Here is a 23,749-nt window from a genome sequence, read left to right on the forward strand (position 1 = left end):
ATGTCCTCCATCCTGCATAAGGCACAACACAACACGTCGTTCCATGTTACTGGCCACTCGTTGGAGGACTCTGTTGTCAATAGCTTGAATCTCCTGTGTGATGTGCTTCAGATCGTCCAATGTCTGGGGACGTGTGGCGTAAACCCTGTCTTTTAAGTAACCCCATAGAAAGAAGTCCGGCGTTGTCAAATCCGGAGATCTCGGTGGCCACAGGTTCCTGGAAATTATTCGGCCGTCACATAACCGGATAAATGGAACCATGCTTCATCTGTGAACCATGTGATGGACAATATGGCAGGATTTTGCACAATGAAGGTCTGAAACCAACGACAATAATTCAATCTTGTATCCTTATCTGGTTCCTGTAGCTGATGAACAACCGTAACCCTATATGGCTTTAGGCTCTCTGACACATTGAGTAGGTGTACCTTGTCTCCTGCGACAAACGTCTTAATGATTTTTTGGGTGACTGCTCCAGTCGTGCTCTTACGTCAACAACAACCGTGGGAAGCCTAGATGAACGATGCTTGCCCTTTTCACTCACCAGAGATCCAGTTGTTTCCAATTTGCTTACCAGTCCCAGTATTGAGTTTCTTTTGGGAGGATTGCGAACACCAAATTCTCTCTGGTATGCCCTTTGAGTAGCTGTAATTGAATTTGTAATCCAGTATTGCTTCACAAGGAAGAGTCGTTGATTTAATGTGTACTGCATTTTCACGTTGACACAAAATGTCGAAAACAGCTGCCAACAATAGGAATAAAACATAAACATCTGCGCATCTAGTGACAAGGAATCGAAACTCCAGAACATTCTGCTTAATTTGGTGCTAAAATTGAGTCATTGAATGAATTTCCAACGGAATAATTAAAGAAAGAAATGTGTCAGTTCTATATAAATAACTCTGTATTAGCTGCTATAGGCTAATTGAGTTTAAAAAAATTGTATTCAAATGAAAAAGGAAAAAAAAAAAATGTTAAAATTCATGCACCTTTCTCTTGAAAACTGGTTAATATATATGGCTAAAATTTTTCATACATATTTGCAAAATACTTATCTACGTTCACGAGCAAAATTATAGATCTAGCTCGATATACTTTTAATGTTTGAAAATACGGTTCTAAGAAAAATATTTAAGGCTAAAAGGGATGAAGTTACAGGAGAATGGAGAAAGTTACACAACGCAGAACTGCACGCATTGTATTCTTCACCTGACATAATTAGGAACATTAAATCCAGACGTTTGAGATGGGCAGGCCATGTAGCACGTATGGGCGAATCCAGAAATGTATTATTAGAGTGTTTGTTGGGAGGTCGGAGGGAAAAAGATCTTTGGGGAAGCCGAGACGTAGATGGGAGGATAATATTAAAATGGATTTGAGGGAGGTGAGATATGATGATAGAGACTGGATTAATCTTGCTAAGGATAGGGACCAATGGCGGGCTTATGTGAGGGCGGCAATGAACCTGTGGTTTCTTAAAAGCCATTTGTAAGTAAGTATTGATATACTTTTATAAAAATTCTACTCAGAAAAACCTGAAATTTTCAACATAAAAATATATCTAAATCTTGTAATATATATTATATGAATGTAAAAGTGCTGCCATTAAGTCACTACTGGGTGTTCAGTTCAAAGTGTGTCATGGCTCGCTGTATGCCGTCATGTGGCTAGCCGATGAGCCTAGAGAATTCAACCTTCCTACACTTCCGCAGAGCCATATTACCTATGTGCCAGAGAAGTTGCCTAGCAAGTACGGCGTTTATTCTGAAGAGTACTTACTGATATGTACGGTAACGCCGGTAGTGGCAGGAATGTGAACTGTTTGGAAACACGTACTGAGGTGAGTTTTTTTCTTACTGTCGGGGTATGTGGAGAGGGTTAAGACGATTACTTACGTATTTGTTGACATTAACTTGGACGGTCAACATGGACACGGAGCATTTGACTTGTGTTGTGGAATGTTTCCGTACGCAACCGATGATAACAAATACCCTGCGTACGACTTGCCCGCGCAAATCACAGTTCGAAAGAGGTTATGGTAGCACACAGACCGTACAGACCGCCATCTGTTGCTACGACGTTCAAGTTATACCGTACACGTTCTCAAGTTCAGGTTGAACGCCTTGATTAGTAGACAACTTGTCTGACATAAAAGCTGAAACTCGCTTCAAATCGCTGACTCACAACAGTGACGTCATGACACACTTTGAAATGAACACCCAGTATATGATGTACAATGAGCGTGCAAAATTTAGCTCTGTAACACTAATAGTTTCTGAGATATAGGTGCATATATACATAAAAATGTTTTAAGAAGACCGCGTTTAAAAATTAACATCAATTTCTGACTTACTTACAAATCTACACTAATTATAACATTACCACTACTATTCAGGCCTGCATCATCACTGTTGTTTACAACACTATCATTACTGGTACGTACATCCTGCACAACGTTTTCACTTTCATATTTCAGTGAAGGAGCGTGGCGCTACTGATTTAATGAGACGCCCGCTTCAATTAAAAACTGTTTTTTGTATTTTATTTTATTGGGTTATTTTACGACGCTGTATCAACAACTAGGTTATTTAGCGTCTGAATGAAATGAAGGTGATAATGCCGGTGAAATAAGTCCGGGGTCCAGCACCGAAAGTTACCCAGCATTTGCTCGTATTGGTTTCAGGGAAAACCCCGGAAAAAACCTCAACCAGGTAACTTGCCCCGACCGGGATTCGAGCCCGGGTCACCTGTTTTCGCGGCCAGACGCGCTGACCGTTACTCCACAGGTGTGGACTGTTTTTTGTAGTATACAAATCTAGTCTTTCAGGTAAGGCTCCCTGTAAAGCAGATTTGAATAATTTCAAGGGAAAAATTGTTCCGGGGCCGGGTATCGATCCCGAGACCTCTGGTACGTTCAACCAGAGGTCCCGAGATCGATACCCGGCCCCGGAACAATTTTTCCCTTGAAATTATTCAAATGTTTTTTGTAGGTTAGACACATCGCAAGGTTATAAAACTGTATATATTCTTGATCGGGAAGATTCAGAGAATTTATTGCCAACAAAAACAACAAATGATCCTGAGTAGCTATCTTGCCCCCTTCATTAATTTTGTCGCTGTCTGATGCAGCCAGGTCTAGCGGCAAAGTCGCTGCATCTTCTATGCACTGCCCGCGCCGTGAGGTTTTCTTTATTTTTATCCAAGAAAGCTTTATTGTATAAAATATACATTCACATTAATGTCGTTGAAGTAGCCTACACGTGGAACGATCCAGCATTAAAACTATTTGTACAATAATGTCACAATATTAAATTGGCATGTCTTCCTTTTCAATAGGGTATTCGAAAATATATCGAATTCTACTTGTAAGAATTTAATAATGTTGAATTCATTATTTTAAAAACTAGCGACTTGGCAATTCAACGGAGATCCCCTACAACAGCACGTGACTACTACATGAGCACGTGGACTGTCCCCTAGATGCTCATAGCACTGTTATTGATTCCTGTAGCTGAATACGCTATTCAGATACTTTTAACCTCCGCCTCTGCGCTTTGCTTCCGTTATTGACGAGTCTGCCTCAGCTGTCAATACTGGGCTGGTCCCCTTGACCGACCTACTGCATCGGCCTCGTGATGCCGTCAGTCACGTCGGACCTGCTAAGCACAGAATGCTGCGGCCTTTGGCAGCTGTTCACTAGTCAACAAATTTAAACTTTTTTCCTGTATCTGGTTTGTAAATGGGAGGTTTTAATTAATTTTGGGATGCTGAATTCAATGGAAAAATCGGTTTCTTTCTAACATGTCACATTGTCTAGATACACAGCACTAACACAAAGATAGTAATACAGTATTGGCACACATTTACCATTTTAAATACGAGTATAAATATAACACTCAGGACCCACGAAAGTTTTCTTGGTAACAGAAAATTCATATAAACAAACAAAAGCACTAAAATAATTTACACTAATCCAAGATATTATTTACAACGTTAAACGACAATTTCCTTCAGCAAAATGGGATGACAATGCTTTTATTTTGTACGTTATAATCTCGTAATCAGAAGGGTTGCAGTAACCTTGGTAACGGCGCTCTTGGTAAAAGCCACCTTGTTCGTCGCTACAAGCACCACAGTTTTTTGGAAAAAGTCAAGATGAGAGTCTAAAAAATCAATTTTCAGTGACATTTTACACCCCATATTCTTGTAGTTATCCAGTAGACTAGTCACTCTGAAAATATATTATTTTGAAAACTTGTCCCACTGTATATTAGGCCTATATCCAAATATAGTGTAACCAGCGTAATTTATCATACAATTTCCCTGAAAAAATAAGACCAGAAAAAATATAAAAAAAATCCTATATAAAATCTAAAATATCCCAAAAACCTTACTGATACAGCAATTCCGAAAGCATATTCGGATTCTACAACCAAAGATTTATATGAATTGATGTATCACGCACCATATCCAAAATGGCTGTCAACCAGTGATATTGCCGATGTTCGTTTGTCTGCACAGTGAGTTTCCAATTTTGTTTTCATTACTTCCCGAATAAATTCTGGCAAATCTAAAATCGTAATTTCAGCATACCTTTCTATACTAGCAGAATGACAGTGTGTGAGATGAGATCCATGCGGGATACACTAAATTCCACCACAAGCGGAATGAGAATATCAAGACTGAAGCAGTGTTGGAATACGTTTGGCGGTATCAAAAATCACGTCAACAGAATGAGCAACAACGGATTTCCAAACATTATCGACCGAGGAGAAAAAGATCCACTGGCAGACCTCAAAAGAGATGGACAGAAAACAAGACCGTAACAGGCCAGGATGATGATGATGATGACGATGATGAGCTTGACAAAAATCATCATGATGTCACTCATGCAATACCCTTTACCCATTTTCATCGTCTGTGATAAATGATTGTAATAATTCAGGATCGCCATCGAAAGGTTTCAATAACAATTACAGACAGCAACTTGTCCCGGAATACAGGCTAACCCAATTCTCCTCCTGTCATACAAAGCAGGTTTCATCACAAAGTAGGACTGCAAACTTGCAACAATGGCAGAAGAAAGAATTCACAGTGCGCTTTATAAGAACTTAACGGAAAAGTAGAGGGCGCCGTTCTGAAGTAGCTTCTGTTCCCTCAGGACTCGATCCAACTGCAACGAAAGAGATCGTCACCCAGGATGTCGTCAACAAAACCTACAGGTCTATTCTTGCCAATCTTCGGACCTAAGAAACAAAAGTCGATATTACACCTTGCTGGTATCCGCTCGCAATAGTCCAACTATTAAAGCTAAAGCATAAAAATTAAGTAGAACTGACAAGTTGGAGCTGTATGGAAGCTGAGCCAGAGCATCTATGTCGAGAATTTATGTTGCAAAATTTCGGGACCTTTATAGGGATGGGCAACTAGGTCCGTGGCCAATCTCCAGGGCTCATCCCGAATTTGTCTGAGGCAGGACGAAGCCGCATGTCCGCAGGGAATCAATTTGGGTTTGTCTGTAAGGATCCCAATCTACCGCTCCATGTTCTAATATTGAGCGAACAAGGGTTTTGTATGCTAATTCTTTCGAGTTACGGTTACTTTTCTTAAGAATACGCATACAGAAATGTAGTGCTTTCCAGGCTTTCCTTGTAATATTAGTGACTTGTTCCTCCCAACCCAGTTTCTTACTTAGATATACACCGTACCAAGGTATTTACAAGTGTTCCCTTGTGGCACGGTGAAGCATTTAACTGGTATGCGAGACAATAGTAATACACGTTACAAGAGCGGTATGTTGAAGTTTTCATGTTCGAGGAAAAGTTTGAAAAAGCGAAACGTACAGTAGTTGAGCTTTTTCAATTTCCGAAAATTGAAAGAAAACATACCGCTCGTGTATCATACATTATTTTGTGCGAAGATCGTTTATTACATACCTTAAAGAGGAATTTCTAATTAGCTGCAATGAAATCTCCATCTTGGTTTCTGTTCAGTGACGGAAAATTTGCAAAACAAAAATATCTATCTTCAACATTGTTGCTTTAAAATGTTTTCTGTGTTTACTATACTCCAGCAGGCCGTGATATACGTCTGTCTTTTTTTTTCCCCCCAGTCTATAAATGCGAACTTGAAACAAACGGTAAGGTTATGTAATGATTTATTTTTCATTTTAATATTTTAACAATATTATTTATATAACATATTGTAGTAATAACATCGGCATCTGGAATCTTGTTGATTTTTTCACGGCTTCCTTAATGTTACTTGCATCACGAATGCAGTAACTTTAGTGGAGTTGTAGACTTTACTTAATTTTTGCAAATATTTAAAAACAATAATTAACATTGCAATTTAGGTGAAATTGCAGTGGTAAGTTTCCAATTTATAATTATTACTATATTGAACGTCTCTAAAAATAATATGTTAAAAGCCTAAAGCAGTAAAATCACTATATCACATCAGCGGTAAGAAGAGGGAAATTGTTATGTGTGTTAGGTTGGGAATACTGAATGTGGAATTTTAGACTTTCCGCGGATTGGTTTTGTGCGGAAACCTAGCAAATACGCACGATCTCGCACAAAGATACTTACACGACCTAGGTTCTCATGTGCAAAGTTGACCCCGGTTACTTCTAATCCGGTTTGTCCGAGAAAATGAAAGTACCAGTAATCGATTCTTTATATAGCCTAGTGGCACCGATGTCTGGGCTAGATTACACCAGAATGAAAACGAACAACCTCATACTTCGCTACCGTACTTATTTGTTTGGCACCATGAAGGCCGCCATCACATAGAAATGTGTACCTACGCTGCCGCCACCCTTCAAAACACAGCCACTCATTGTGCCGCAGGCCAATCCTCCTCGCGCGATATGGTGCGAGGCGTCACGTGACTGGATCAATAAGAGCGCGGGTGGGATGACGGGGCAGAGCCCCTGGCCAGTCCCCAGCAGGCAGCCCGCCGCACACGTGCACCAGGTCCAGCGCTCTCAGGTAACAGCTCCGAGTGGCTAGTGCAGCGCGTAGGGCGAGGTGCTCCAGAAACTGCATAACTCGGAGGTGTTCGGGTGAAGGGGGTTGAGTCTCTTTTTGTTCCCCAGGTGAACACGCAAGTTAAATTATACAAAAATCAAAGAATACCGGCAGTTGATGTGTCTTATTTGTATAGAAAATTATTTGCAATAAGGTCCGAAGTTTAAGGGCAGACAGAGGTGAATATTTCAAAATCCACAAAATTTATCCGATTTGTTTGAAATTGGTCATGGATACTAAGTATGTTATTAGTAATGGACATACCAAGTTTCAACTTTCTAAGTACAATAGTTCTGTAAATATTAATAATTTTATAAAACTTTATATCGTTTGATATAAAATGCTCCATGCACCATATTGTAAGAAGTTTTCAATATTTCTTTTTATTTATATGTTCAGAGAAGGTATATAAATAATGATAAGTATTAGTTTATTATGGGAATAATAAGAGAACAATGGAAGGAGTCCATAATTGTACCTATTTTTAAGAAGGGGGACAAAACCAACTGTGGTAACTTTCGAGGAATATCGCTTTTGTGCGAGATCGTGCGTATTTGCTTGTTTTCCGCACAGAACCAATACGCGGTAAGTGTGAAATACCACATTCAGTATTCCCAACGTAACATAACAATTTCCCTCTTCTTACCGCTTAAGCGCCATATTCATTTTACTGCTTTTGGCTTTTAACATATTATTTTTAGAGACGTTTAACACAGTAATAATTATAAATTGGAAACTTACCACTGCAATTTCACCTAAATTGCAATGTTAATTATTGTTTTTAAATATTTGCAAAAATTAAGTAAAGTCTACTATTCCACGAAACTTATTGCATTCCTGATACAAGTAACATTAAGGAAGCCGTGAAAAAATCAACAAGATTCCAGATGCCGATGTTATTACTGCAATATGTTATATAAATAATATTGTTAAAATATTAAAATGAAAAATAAATCATTACATAACCTTACCGTTTGTTTTAAGTTCGCATTTATAGACTGGGGGGAAAAAAAAAAGACAGACGTATATCGCGGCCTGCTGGAGTATAGTAAACACAGAAAACATTTTACAACAACAAAGTTGAAGAAAGTTCCGAAGTTGGCGTCATTAAACAGAAACCAACATGGAGATTTCATTGCAACTAATTAGAAATTCGTCTTTCAGGTATGTAATAAACGATCTTCGCACAAAATAATGTACGATACACGAGCGGTATGTTTGTTTTCATGTTCTCGGAAATTAAAAAAGCTCAACTACGTTTCACTTTTTCAATCTTTTCCTCGAACATGAAAACGTCAACATACCGCCCTTGTAACGTATATTACTATTGTTGACGCCGTACAAAATTTTGTCCAATATTCTTTTGAGAAGATTAAGTCCGTACGTAGATGAAATTATTGGGGATCATCAGTGTGGTTTTAGGCGTAACAGATCGATTATTGATAAGATTTTTTGTATACCACAGATAATGGAGAAAAAATGGGAGTATAAGGGTACAGTACATCAGTTATTCATAGATTTCAAAAAGGCATATGACTCGGTTAAGAGGGAAATATTATATGATATTCTTATTGAATTTGGTATTCCCAAGAAACTAATTCGATTAATTAAAATGTGTCTCAGTGAAACTTACAGCAGAGTCCGTATAGGTCAGTTTCTGTCAGATGCTTTTCCAATTCACTGCGGGCTAAAGCAAGAAGATGCACTATCACCTTTACTTTTTAACTTCTCTCTAGAGTATGCCATTAGGAAAGTTCAGGATAACAGAGAGGGTTTGGAATTGCACGGGTTACATCAGCTTCTTGTCTATGCGGATGACGTGAATATGTTAGGAGAAAATCCACAAACGATTAGGGAAAACACGGAAATTTTACTTGAAGCAAGTAAAGCGATCGGTTTGGAAGTAAATCCCGAAAAGACGAAGTATATGATTATGTCTCGTGACCAGAATATTATACGAAATGGAAATATAAAAATTGGAGATTTGTCCTTCGAAGGGGTGGAAAAATTCAAATATTTTGGAGCAACAGTAGCAAATATAAATGACACTCGGGAGGAAATTAAACGCAGAATAAATATGGGAAATGCGTGTTATTATTCGGTTGAGAGCTTTTATCATCTAGTCTGCTGTCAAAAAATCTGAACGTTAGAATTTATAAAACAGTTATATTACCGGTTGTTCTGTATGGTTGTGAAATTTGGACTCTCACTCTGAGAGAGGAACATAGGTTAAGGGTGTTTGAGAATAAGGTGCTTAGGAAAATATTTGGGGCTAAGAGGGATGAAGTTACAGGAGAATGGAGAAAGTTACACAACACAGAACTGCACGCATTGCATTCTTCACCTGACATAATTAGGAACATTAAATCCAGACGTTAGTGATGGGCAGGGCATGTAGCACGTATGGGCGAAACCAGGAATGCATATAGAGTGTTAGTTGGGAGGCCGGAGGGAAAAAGACCCTTGGGGAGGCCGAGACGTAGGTGGGAGGATAATATTAAAATGGATTTGAGGGAGGTGGGATATGATGGTAGAGACTGGATTAATCTTGCACAGGATAGAGACCAATGGCGGGCTTATGTGAGGGCGGCAATGAACCTTCGGGTTCCTTAAAAGCCATTTGTATGTATGTATGTATGTATGTATGTATGTATGTATGTATGTATGTGGGAATAATATAGTAATACAGTTATCTTGGTTTTAATTTCATACTTTTAAGGGCACAAAATCAAAAACTAACATCGGAATATGAAAATAAAGATAATAAAAATGGAAAAAAACAAATTTTCATCTTTTCTTCAGTTTTGTTCGAAAATTTCACCTCTGCCTCCCCTTAATTTTCATTTATCTCAAAACTCACTTTAATGACGTCTCCCTTTACCCAAACAATACATAATTATAACTTCATTTGCCCTCCATTAAAGGCGAAAGGGCTTTTCACACGTGGAGATCGCTTCAATCCGACACTCCGTCCGACTAGATTACAGACTTGCACGAATACAATTTTTCCATTTGCATACAATGCAGAAAATCTCTTACATTGCTCGCACGGAACAGCCTAGGAACGAGGAGTGAACAATGTTGCAGACAGCTGCTGCTTTAATATGACGTCCGGAAGTCCACAGTTATAGCTACATACCTGCAAACGTTGACAGTGGAATGGGAAGAGGTTGCAACCCCCACGAGCTGAACGCGTTATGCAGTGTAGTAAACATAGAGGGCGCAGGTAGAGAGAGATTGAAATAGATCCGGCTAACTCGTTCGGATACATTGACTGTGAAGAATGATAATGTGCAGCAGGAGTAAAGATGTTGATGCAAATTATTTAACACAATACCACCATCAACACTACCATTATAAACAACAAATTATTTAACACAATACCACCATCAACACGAAAGAGGTGGTATATGCCGCTTGGTCGAGCTATATTCAGGGATGGCCAGCACTGATTCAATGGATAAAGGGAAGAGAACTTATTAAAACTGTATCCATGGTAATTTTTAGGTTTGTCTGAGAAGTATAAGTGCATTATAAGAATGTAAGTTTTAATTTTAATGCTCATTTTTTACAAGTTTGATTTTTTTGTTCAAAAGAAATATTTTCTCAACTTCTTTTAAATAGAAAAGTGAAATTTTCAGATATAGGCCTATTTATTTAGTAGCCTTACAGAATGTTTTCGTAAATCTAATGTACCGTAAATACGTAATACTGAAATAGAGTATTGAAAATTTTAAAAATATTCGCATGGAAATTGTTTGTAAGAAAATGAATTAACAAAGCAACTACTGTTACATCATAAACAAAAGATACGTGCCCATGTGTTGTAAAAATGTCAGCTCTATAGCTTCTGCACATTTCGAGAAATTAATTTAATATTCTGGTGATAGGAAGTTGCTCACCAATATCACATTAAAAGCATAATGAGGTAAGAGTTTTGTTATGTAATATTAGTTACAGTTAAAAAATATACAGCACCTAGGTAACTTTGCTTTGTACTGTAATATTGTTTTGATTAGTTTATTGATTACTTTTGTAAGGCTAAAGATACCATCAATATAAATTCCAACTTATGTCATACTCAGTCTCTTTTTTTGGGATATCACTTTCTTTATGAATGATGTGTTTCATTCACTTAGTACAGTATAGTTGTACTGCTATGGAATTTATGTGAATGTTCCTTCTTAACTCTCTATTATGTTATTAACATTTAAAACACAAGTGCAATATTAAGAAATCAGTGTTAGTGTTTTTGTTTTACAGACAATATAGATAATATCAAACAGAAAGAAGCCATATAAAAATAACGAAATCAAATGTTACGTTCCGTTTGAAGTTTGTGCACCACTGTTTTCTTAATCCAGCAGGCTGCTTATTCATGCACAAACCCTTTCTCTCTCCTTAATTAGCGGTTGATGCCCGCGCACGACGTCAAGGTCAAAAATGCGCTTGCTTTGACATCACTGACCTAATGCATATCAATGATGTTTGTGATTCGTGTGAAGTTTATGAAGCAAACAATTCATAGGCCTACTTATCCTACTTATTACAGAAATTATACAGGTCTTTCATTTCAAAACTTCCCAGTCTAATTAACTCTTTATTTAAAAGGAATTCAATTTAAATCAAAAAACACGCCAATTTAGATATTGAGGGGGAAGTCTGAAACCAGGCTTAATTGCATTTTAGATTTCATACCCCACCCCCCGTCACCCCCCCCCACTTTCAAATTTCAAATGGCACTCTATATTTTTATACTTAAACTAGCCGTACCCGTGCGCTCCGCTGCACCCGTTAGAAATAAATATAAAGTAATTACATAATTAAAATAGGATATTTGATCCAGGGAACATTCGTGTTTGATAGAAGGATAAATCGTTTAATATGTTAATTTAAATTGCATCCAAATAATTAAAATGCGATCATTTTGGTCCAGAGACCACTCATTGGTGCAATGACAATTCCTTTAGCATGTTTCTAACTTTTATTACATGCAACTATATTTTAATGAACATTGACATCATTTAGATTTAATGTGTATATTTTATTTTACTTGTTATAGGTTTCCATTGAATTATGGTAATAACTTAATTTTAACCCTTGTTTTCTACGTATTCAGTAAATGGCGCTTGGCCCACTATGGTTCTGAGCCCTTCAAATAATTTAAATTATATTATATAATATTACATTATATTATATTATATTATATTATATTATATTATATCAGAAGTTACTGTAATAACATTATAGCATTATGTCCATCTAGAGAAACTACACTTTCCAATGGTGAAATAATAATTAATTATACAAATCGGTTAATTTAGCTTCCGATATTACTTCATACAAACACAGAAACATTCTCTCTAGGCTATCTTTCATAACTTTCGATTGTTGTGTCCAAGGCCCCTTATAGACGAAGTCATTTGTTTTTTATTTCATTATACGGCCTTAGACGGCAGTTATTTTAATTTTAAAACTCATTTATCTCATTAAATATCAGTCCTATCAAAATTTTTCAAGGAATAAAACTTATCGAAAATTATTTTTAAAGAAACTTTTGATATGTAATATTTTTCACAAAAATCAATAATAAGCGAGATATTTCGATTTATTTAATTCAGGCCCCCTTATAACCCCCTTTTAAATAATGTATTTTGAATGCCATATAGCCTAAAATCTAAGTTACAACGAACATAATTTATATTCCAATTTTCATCGAAATCCGTTCATCCATTATCGCGTGAAAAGTTAACAAACATACAGACATACAAACAAAAATGTAAAAAAAAGCGATTTTCGGTTTCAGGGTGGTTAATTATATATGTTAGGACCAATTATTTTTGGAAAATCGAAAATTACCAGAAAAATTTCGGCTACAGATTTATTATTAGTATAGATATGAAAGAGCATTCCATTGTTTATACACCTCATTCATTTGTTTTCGCATCTTTTGTTTTCTATTGTCGCATGGCAACCTGTAGTTTTGTTATTATCAGTTCATTGTAGGATGAAAAAACAGCTTATTTTGTGTAATTTCCTAAATTTAATGCATAAGGATGATTTATGTTCTCTCCTGAAAGGTATACATCATTTTAAAACAATTTAATACATAAATAAAACTATTACATGAAATGCTCAATACGTGTTTGTAGCTTTATTCTCTTCAACAATAACAATAATCCAGGTTGCTAGACGACGACAGAAAACAAACGATGCGAAAACAAGTGAATGAAGTGTATAAACAATTGATTGTAGTGAAGGCACAACTTTAACTACAGTTATACGTTACTTTGAAAAAAAAACTTGTATGGACCTATTTATATACGTTTTCCATCAATGTTGTTATAGAGAAGTGTGTATATATTTAATACTCAATATATACTAAATGTTGGTCAAATATTTGTGATTCGTATTATTAACTCTATGGAGTAAACAATCCATATTCTTTTATATTGGATATTAAATAATTTAATTAAGTTACAATAACTTATGTATGTTTTTTCGTGGATGGTGATAAAGTAGCTACGAGTTTAAAGATTTGGAAAACCCTACGTGTACTGTACAGTAGCTGAGATAGCAGTGCAGGTTGGGGTTTGTTTCGCTTCAGTGGAGATACTGCTGCTCTGGTACGAAAGCGAATGGATAAAGCAGTGGTCCCTCCCCCCATTACCTTACCAGTAATTAACCCCTTTCGAAAAATACAAATGTCTGTAAGACCGTGAACAACAATAATTTTACTCAAAACCTCACAACCAGCAGATCCCACACAACGTCTAATGTGTCCACACCTGCAAGACGAGGAACTGCAATCTGCAAGCCTATTTTTTTTACACGATCGTGTTTTTGTTGTATTTACAGCTATTGTTGTTAGACCTTGGAAGTTAGAATTCCCACAAAGAAACCTGTTGCTAGGGAAACTATTCTTCATAACATAAAACTATACTGAAATAGACCCGTTACAGTGCACTTATTGTTATTTACTTACCTTTACAGTGCAGTTTTGCGAAGGCTTTGGAATAATATTACTATATATTTAAATGCAAAATATATGGTATTTGCAATTTCAAAAATGTGAACGTGCAAAAAATGTTGTACAGTACAAACTCGTCCTGCTCGTTTTTCAAACTCTTCCTCGATTTTGTAAAAAGCACTTCCCAATCTTGTATCGTAAAATACTATTTCAATTCTTATCAGCCTTCCTTCCTGATATATTTTTTTCAAATAATCAGAACACTTGAAACAGTAGACTAGTTTGCGAAGCCAAGATAACAGCCAGAAATAAAGTCGACGGATTTATGAGGAACCTTGCTTTCTGGTAGACATTACTGGGCAACAAGAAAATTTATTGATTCCAATGCATTAAAGAACTTGGAAAATTTAGCTGCGTATCGTATGAACGACAAATTCTTAGTTTGCTTTTGCGCACACAATTAACTTTGCACAATGTTAAACAACAGCTTCCTGAATATCCCCGGAAGAAACTCAAAACAATCACGACAGAGACAGACAGACAGACAGACACTGAATCCGTTGCTGACAGTTGCATTCAATTGGCCGAAATAAAAGAAAAATTAAGAAAAATACTTATTAAAATGTGGCTTACTGATGGAAGGTTAAAAGCATAATTTTTTCATATCCTAGATTAGTTTTAGATCAAAAGAATGTAAGAATACCTCGAGCTTGCAAAAGAAACTTACAGTTTTGATAGCACTGCAAACTCGTATTCATGCAAAATAAGTTTCAGTCTATGATTTCCATCAAAACAAAAGCGAGAAATCTCCTTGGAATTGTGAATGATGCAATTGTGCGCACACTGAAGATTTCTCAAAAACAGACACCTTTATAGCGTTAGGCCTAATTGTTTTTTATTTTAGCTAGAACCACTGAAACTTTAGGTTCAATTCTGTTTATGTTTCTGAATACAACATAAATTTGTCAGTAAGGCATTTGCTTGTTTTATTTTCTAAATCATCCCGCCCCCCTCAGCTCCTTACGCACCCACACTTGGGAAGCGCTGGACTACAGCAATGTACTGTGCTGCTCCAACCACGAGAAAGTCTCCGCCGGATGAGACGAAGGGGCGTAACGCTGTCAATGAATGTTGATGTCATAAGGTCACACACGTGGGTACTCTTATCTATATTGGCTAGCTCTCACAACACAACCCATAACATTGATACAGACATATTGATACTACCCTAGTCACAAAATTAGATCACAGTTAATCTCCTGGTCTTTTAATCTCTCCATACAGGAAATAACATATGCAGGAGAGCGCATGGTTTTTAAACTGGCGTTATAACGGTAATATTATCTATCTACTTCGTTCCAATAGATGAGGCAATAGTAAGCACATTCCTTTCACGGTTGATCTCCTGGTTGGAGAACAGTATATGGCGGATTGTTCTGATTGAATAATAAAGTGCTTTAGAATGCACTATAGATATGATACGCATCAATCACTTCATGTGACGTCCAAACAAGTCTTTTTTACGATTTATTTATTTAACAGAAGCTTTTGTCACGTGATGCAGTTATCCCATGGGCGCACCGTAAGTACCAACGTGGACAAGTGCAGCTGCCAGCTTGTCGATCTCATACTTCGCTTCCATATCACATTATTTTACTGCTTGTTGTTACGTCGTGAAAAGACGAAACAATGTTATGCAATAGCTCTAATGTGTTTAATATTAACGCTTCCGCTTCAACTTCCTTCTGCTGGAGTGTATGCAGGGTGATTCACGAGGATTTACCGTCCCTTACGGAGCTTATTTCGAAGATATTCTGAGCAAAAACTGTCATACAAACATTTGTCCTAATCTCAGCATTTTCAGAACTGCACTAATTTGAAGTTGTTTATAATATACCTTTTTTCTTTAGTTTTAAGGGTAAAAAAATATTACAAATAGAGAATGAACTATTCAGAAATGTCATTTCTTCAATTGGCTAGTGTTCTGAAGCTGAAAGTATGTTGTCACTTGATTCTTCACGGTTTAATTATGCATCCTAATGCAGAGTCGTGGAGAATTTACAAGAGTGGCGTGATTTTTAACAAATGTTATGATAAGAGCGTAAGAAAATGTAATTTTGTAGTTAAAAATCGAAAAAAAAAAAAAATCTGTACGAAGCAACTATAGCTTCAGAATATTAGGTAATTAAAGAAATGATACTCCTAAATAGTTCGTTCTTTATCTGTAATATTATTTTACCTTTAAAACTCTAGAATAATGGTATGTTACAAACAACCTAAAATAAGTGTAACTCTGAAAATATTGAGATTAAGGCAAATGCTTATATGACATTTTTTGCTCAGAAGTCTTCGGAAATAAGGTCCGTAAGGGACGGTAAATCCTCGTGAATCATCCTGTATATAATTTCATACCCAACTTCGTTTTTGCAACCTCCCCTCCACCCCATCCCTGTAGGTGCCTTTCTCTTACGTACGTAAGCATGAGCAGTTTTGAAGATAAAATTATTAGTGAATAATTTCGAGGGAAAAATTGTTCCGGGGCCGGGCATCGAACCCGGGACCTTTTGGTTTAACGTACCAACGCTCTACCAACTGAGCTACCCGGGAACTCTACCCGACACCGATCCATAGAGGGAAGAATTGGATCGGTGTCGGGTAGAGTTCCCGGGTAGCTCAGTTGGTAGAGCGTTGGTACGTTAAACCAAAAGCTCCCGGGATTCATGCCCGGCCCCGGAATAATTTTTCTCTCGAAATTATTCGAATCAACTTTACAGGGAGTTATACCTGAAATCTTGATTTGCAAAATTATTAGTCTTTGGAAACAGGCCCTATTTCTGCGGTTGCGTGATTTTCAATAGGTCTTATTTATGATCTCTGACTGTAGCTTTACATACTTTTTGACAACTCTTCTCATTCACAGATCTTGATCTTAATGTATACCAGGGACGGTGGATGAACACGTGACTGTAGTTTCTAGTTCGTTAAGGTTAGCTAAGATGTGCTGACTGCACTGAAGTGAAGATGCAGCCTTAGCAACTTCACCACCACACTTCATTAGTCCTGATGCAAATAAACTTCAAAGTTGTGCATTTTACAATCATAACGGATGTGACGTGTGCAGTCAGTCGCTTTATCTTCTCGCCTCATCGGGATATCGATCTCCTCTCGTATCTATTTCTGGAATGTGGAATGTTCCTCGTGTCATGGGCAGACGTGCTTCATATTTTGTAACTCTGCTGTACTGACGTCAGGTAATTTTAGTTTACCAATTACATTTCCCAAATAATCTTGCCGACTCGATCCTAATTTACAAACTGCAATACTTTTTTTGCGAACAGTATCTTGAAAGCTTTTCAACTTCAGGCTTTATTCAAAAAAGGAATGGATTGACATAACACATTTCAACAAATACTGGGGTATTCAAACAAGCTGGGCTTTATTCAAAAGAATGGATTGACGTAACACATTTCAACAAATACTGGAGTATTCAAACAAGCTGGGCTTTATTCAAAAGAATGGATTGACGTAACACATTTCAACAAATACTGGGGTATTCAAACAAGCTGGGCTTTATTCAAAAGAATGGATTGACGTAACACATTTCAACAAATACTGGGGTATTCAAACAAGCTGGGCTTTATTCAAAAGAATGGATTGACGTAACACATTTCAACAAATACTGGGGTATTCAAACAAGCTGGGCTTTATTCAAAAGAATGGATTGACGTAACACATTTCAACAAATACTGGGGTATTCAAACAAGCTGGGCTTTATTCAAAAGAATGGATTGACGTAACACATTTCAACAAATACTGGGGTATTCAAACAAGCTGGGCTTTATTCAAAAGAATGGATTGACGTAACACATTTCAACAAATACTGGGGTATTCAAACAAGCTGGGCTTTATTCAAAAGAATGGATTGACGTAACACATTTCAACAAATACTGGGGTATTCAAACAAGCTGGGCTTTATTCAAAAGAATGGATTGACGTAACACATTTCAACAAATACTGGGGTATTCAAACAAGCTGGGCTTTATTCAAAAGAATGGATTGACGTAACACATTTCAACAAATACTGGGGTATTCAAACAAGCTCGGCTTTATTCAAAAGAATGGATTGACGTAACACATTTCAACAAATACTGGGGTATTCAAACAAGCTGGGCTTTATTCAAAAGAATGGATTGACGTAACACATTTCAACAAATACTGGGGTATTCAAATAAGCTGGGCTTTATTCAAAAGAATGGATTGACGTAACACATTTCAACAAATACTGGGGTATTCAAACAAGCCGGGCTTTATTCAAAAGAATGGATTGACATAACACATTTCAACAAATACTGGGGTATTCAAACAAGCTCGGCTTTATTCAAAAGAATGGATTGACATAACACATTTCAACAAATACTGGGATATTCAAACAAGCTCGGCTTTATTCAAAAGAATGAATTGACATAACACATTTCAACAAACACTGGGGTATTCAAACAAGCTCGGCTTTATTCAAAAGAATGGATTGACATAACACATTTCAACAAATACTGGGGTATTCAAACAAGCTCGGCTTTATTCAAAAGAATGAATTGACATAACACATTTCAACAAACACTGGGGTATTCAAACAAGCTAGGTTTTATTCAAAAGAATGGATTGACATAACACATTTCAACAAATACTGGGGTATTCAAGCAAGCTAGGCTTTATTCAAAAGAATGGATTGACGTAACACATTTCAACAAATACTGGGGTATTCAAGCAAGCTAGGCTTTATTCAAAAGAATGGATTGACGTAACACATTTCAACAAATACTGGGGTATTCAAACAAGCTCGGCTTTATTCAAAAGAATGAATTGACATAACACATTTCAACAAACACTGGGGTATTCAAACAAGCTAGGCTTTATTCGAAAGGATTGGATTGACATGGTATTCTTGTATGTAACTTCCTGTGTACTTGAGATCTCCTTTTGTATCTATAAAAAATTTGAATTGTCTCTAAATTAGGGTGAATATGTAATTCTTTGAAAGTACATTTGTTATTATTCTTGTCTGGTATAGTCCGCAGCTCTTAAAAATTTCATTTTATTGGCAAAAATTCGATGTTCCTTCCGTGCATGAGAACAGATCGTGCCAATGTTTTATAGGTTTTTATTCATGTATGTTTTTGCACAAAAGAATGTTTGCAAATTTTATTAATAGTACTTACTCATTGCATAATCAAACAAGTCAACGTTGCAGAACTATCTTTTCCTGTTCATAGCTTGAATGATATATTTCAATGATAAGACTTGTTCTACAGGGTTATAATAATGGAAAATTTTGCTGCGAGATTATTTTTTCCGATTAAGCCCATTACTTCAGTCTTATCAACTGAATTTCCATCCCGTATTCCTTGAAAACTAATTGTAACTGAAAAATTGGACGTTGGAGGCCATCTTCGTAATCTGTCGATAATATCATGTTATCTACAAACAGAAATAGGCCTAACTTATATCTAACTTCAAATTTGAAGTCGCGCCATATGATGTCCCTTCGTTTGAATGTATTTGTCTACAACTGATTCTTGCTTTGTGAGCAACTATGACGTAGGAATATGTATTACTAATACAAACAAAATCTCGGTGGGGGGCAAAGGGGCTTAAGTCATTAATTTTTGTGATATATGATTTTAATTTTAGTCTATATCCCTTCATTAAAGCCGTTTCCTAAAAGGGAACCTAAGACCACTGACGACAAAAATAAGGGAAATTATGAAATAGCCGAAACATGTCACATTTCGGATTTTGAATAGTTGTTTAAATCTTTGTAAATTTTGCATAGAATGATTTAAGCCCTTTTTCCCACCACCAGAGAAATATACACATAGTTATGCTATATACTCTTCGAAGTATGGTTGACATTGTATGCGTCTGAAAATATCGGCATTCAAATCGATATTGCTTTTAAAATCTCAGTACCGGTATTAGTTTATCGTAAGCCTGAAAAGTTAAACTCTGCCGCGGTGCGCATGCGCCAACCAGCAACTAGGATGTTCCGGGTTTCGAAATTGGAAAAATTTGCAAAGAAAAATGAAAATAATCGTGTATATAGTACTTAATCTCTCTTGAAAGATGTTATTTTGGACATCAAATTTCACATTTCTCTTGTCATTTGATTCAAAGCAATACAAAAAATGGCGAAGGGCAGCTTTGTATTCGATTGGATAGACGAACTCGCCGCTTTACTTCTTTATTAACATTATTATGCTTCATGTGGACTTGCGCGTCCAACAGTGGTTTGAAAGCTATCCTCGGAATCAAGTGTGTTATCAAACGATAATTTAATTCCGCTTAACTTCATTACTTTCTCTGATTTTTATCAGCTTGTTTGTTTATCTCAGGGACTTCTCTTGGCTGCAAGTCTTACTAGGCCACCTCTGCGATGTTCCTAGTTTTGAATTCTAATCTTCAGGGTCCAACTTCACTGTGTTCACCGACTGAATCAATGATAAAATGCTGCTCGATAAATTAGATTATTATGGAATTAAAGGTGTTGCACACCAATGGTTTCACTCATATCTCATAGATAGGAAACAGAAAGTTGAAATCAATACAAGTATCAAATCTGCATCAACATGGGGAACTATTAATAATGGAATTCCTCAAGGATCAATATTAGGTCCCCTACTTTTTCTAGTGTTTATAAATGATCTTGCCCCCCTAATAAAAGATATAGGTCATCCCATATTATTTGCAGATGACACCAGTATAGTAATTACAGCCAATAACTCCAACACATTCCAATCTTCAACAGAGGAAATTCTCTTCAAAATATGTTACTGGTTCTCAGTCAATAAATTGGTAGTAAATTGTAACAAAACTAACATAATTCAATTTAAATCGTGTCCAAATTCAACGTCGCAAATTTCTAGCGCAATAATTAATAATAGATCCCTATTAGAAACAACAACAACCAAATTTCTTGGCTTAAAAATTGATAATGTGTTAAATTGGAAAAATCATATTAAAGAAATTACCCCCAAACTAAATTCAGCTTGTTTTGCTATTAGATCTATGCAAAAGATAGTAAATATCAATACCTTAAAAACAATATACTTTGCATACTTCCACTCGGTAATGAGTTTTGGAATAATATTCTGGGGAAATTCCACAGATAGTAACAATATATTTCTATTACAGAAAAAAGAGTAATTAGAATAATAGTACGTGCCAAATCTAGGGGATCGTGTAGGACTATTTTCAAAAAACTACAAATAATGCCCATGGCTTGTCAGTATATCTTTTCATTAATAATCTTCCTCGTATGTAATCGTGAAAACTTTGTAACTAATTCCACAGTTCATAGCATAAATACACGTCAAAAAAATGACTTTCATACTCCATCGGCAAGTCTATCGTGCTATCAAAAAGGAGTGCGTTATATGGCAGTAAAAATTTTTAATAGCCTCCCTAGCGATATAAAAAATGAAACTCAAAACATAAAATTATTTAGGGCCAAATTAAAGAAGTACCTAATTTCTATTCTGTAGGTGAATTCATGACATTCAATAACACTTCATGAAATTGATACTAAAACTTTGTGTTGCACTAGTAGACTATATTGTAAATCTCGTCTGTATATATTTCATCTAGACTGTGACTATAAATTAAGATTTTATAATAGTATCAAGTTTTTTCACTTGTTCCATATTCTAGCTCTAAGCATGTATGAATACCATGGAATGTTAATAAATACAATACAATACAATACAATAAAGAAACTAAACTTTTGTTCTCGTGAGGATTCGATTCATTTCTAGTATCGTGTGATGATGAACTCTCGTCCGATATTTTTAGAAGTATAAAAGAACATCTTCATTGATTGACACTAAAATTAAGAAATTATCCCTTCTGTAATGGTAAAAAGAATTGGATGAAAACTGCGTATTTGGTGCCAAATAATAGCTTGCCAGTCGTGAAAGAAGAGAGCTGTTAGAAATATTATAATCATTTTCTGATTCGAGTTTAGAAATCGAGTTTCTTAGAACGTCCCTCACATAACTCGATGTGTCCCGAATTCTAACACAACTTTTAATGCATACTTTTCTGATTATGATCGACTCTAATTAACCTAGTAGTTGACAGAGTGTCGTTAAATAATCCACGAAATCGATCTTCGCCGCCGCAGGACTGGCATGTTTGGCGCTCCGTACGCCTCGGCTGTCAGCTGTCCGCCCCCGTGCTTGGCTGTCACGAGGCCGGCCTAGTCAATGAAAGGCTCTCACTTCATTCCAGTCGCTGGAAAGCCCTCAGCTGGGTTTGAACCTGCGATCTTCGGGGTGTGTGGTGAGGGTTCATCTTTCCCCGAATTCAGGTTCGATTCCCGGCGTTCACTGGTCAGAATCAAAGGATGGAGGTTCCTAGGGTGACCAGATTCACATCGATAAAAAAGAGGACACAAAGCTTCAAAAAGGAGGCAGAAAATATGTAGCCTACTTCGATTTAGGCTTAGGCCAATATTATATTTTAAATTACGTCAATTTACAGTACAGATTTAGGTTTATATCATACTTAAAAGCATGTTAATATCTATTTTATTACAAAATAGGCCTAATTATGATAAAACTGAATAATAATGATTTTACAGTTAGCTACATATGAAAGTCAAGGGATCTATAATTATTAAAGAGGACAGAAAATATCTATTTATATATTATGCTTAGGCCTATATTGTATTTAAAATTATGTCAATATCTATTTTATTTTAGCATACATATGATAAAACTTAATAATATAAAATGATTTTACAGTCAGCTACATATGAAAGCCAAGGGAACTATAATTATTATCAAAAGGAGGGGCAAGGAGAGTTGTGAACGTTGGCAAAGAATATATTCCGCCGATGCTGCTGCCACCCACTGGCAAATTACTTGAAAAAGGCGTCAAATCAGACAGTTTCAAAATATCAGGCGTACAAGTTACGCAAAGGAGGACATTTCTTGAGTTTTTTTTAAATCCGCCCGGACCCAGGACAAAGGCCTAAAAAGGGCATGTCCGGATAAAAGAGGGCGTCTGGTCACCCTAGAGGTTCCTCCCGTTTCGTTCTCAAGCGCGGCGGTGGTACCACGACGAAGGACCGGCGACGACACCACACTGTATGGATCTGGTGTCCGTTAAGGATATACTTTAGCCATTTATGCGTTATCTCCTGAACTGCATATCCATCCGATGAAGTTATTTCATGTCATATCCTTGACCCTTACCAATCAGGGACATAGCAGTGTTTAAAGTGACTTAGGATACATGTGAAGGACAAATCACAATACTAACACTCTAAATCCTACGACACTGTAGACATAGATATATTAATTCCAAACTCTGTCTTGGTAATCGAATGAGCCCTGCATTCTCGTATTCTCAAATTCTGCGCACCGCTACCCCAATCTTTTGGTTTCTCGCTTTCGAAAATTATCCGCATATCAGCTGGGTACCAGACCGCATCACAACTTGCTCACTACGCCTGCCAAACGCAGCTCTGTATCCTCCATGCTGTAGGCCTGAGTTGAAATTGGAACTCGCTTGCGAGTGGAGGGAGGGTTGTCAAACAATGGCTTGCTTCATTAGGATAAAAAATGTAAATTCTTGCTTAACAGATCAATTATGACTGTTCAATATTTGCTGCTTATAATGAAACTAACATCCTTCCGTTATTATTATTATTATTATTATTATTATTATTATTATTATTATTATTATTATT

At 36.5% G+C, this 23,749-nt stretch overlaps 2 protein-coding genes across 6 annotated transcripts in view; both read left to right on the top strand.

The window, feature by feature from the left end:
- The window catches only part of LOC138695135 (protein rolling stone-like), a 152,317-nt gene that overhangs the window by 48,796 nt on the left and 79,772 nt on the right, over positions 1-23,749 (top strand). The window lies entirely within an intron of this gene.
- Positions 6,962-23,749, top strand: part of LOC138695134 (protein rolling stone-like) — a 75,293-nt gene continuing 58,505 nt past the window's right edge. For 2 of the 5 annotated variants that reach the window (XM_069819555.1, XM_069819560.1), the window contains exon 1: positions 10,940-10,959. In XM_069819555.1, the coding sequence (XP_069675656.1) occupies positions 10,955-10,959 (5 nt within the window). In that variant the 5' untranslated portion in view covers positions 10,940-10,954. Of the gene's footprint in view, positions 6,993-8,175; positions 8,196-10,939; positions 10,960-23,749 lie in introns of those variants that run through there. The other 3 variants (XM_069819561.1, XM_069819556.1, XM_069819558.1) reach the window with 3 other exon arrangements.

Source organism: Periplaneta americana, chromosome 2 (assembly GCF_040183065.1).
Source record: "Periplaneta americana isolate PAMFEO1 chromosome 2, P.americana_PAMFEO1_priV1, whole genome shotgun sequence".
In the NCBI taxonomy this organism is placed as follows: Eukaryota; Metazoa; Arthropoda; class Insecta; order Blattodea; family Blattidae; genus Periplaneta; species Periplaneta americana.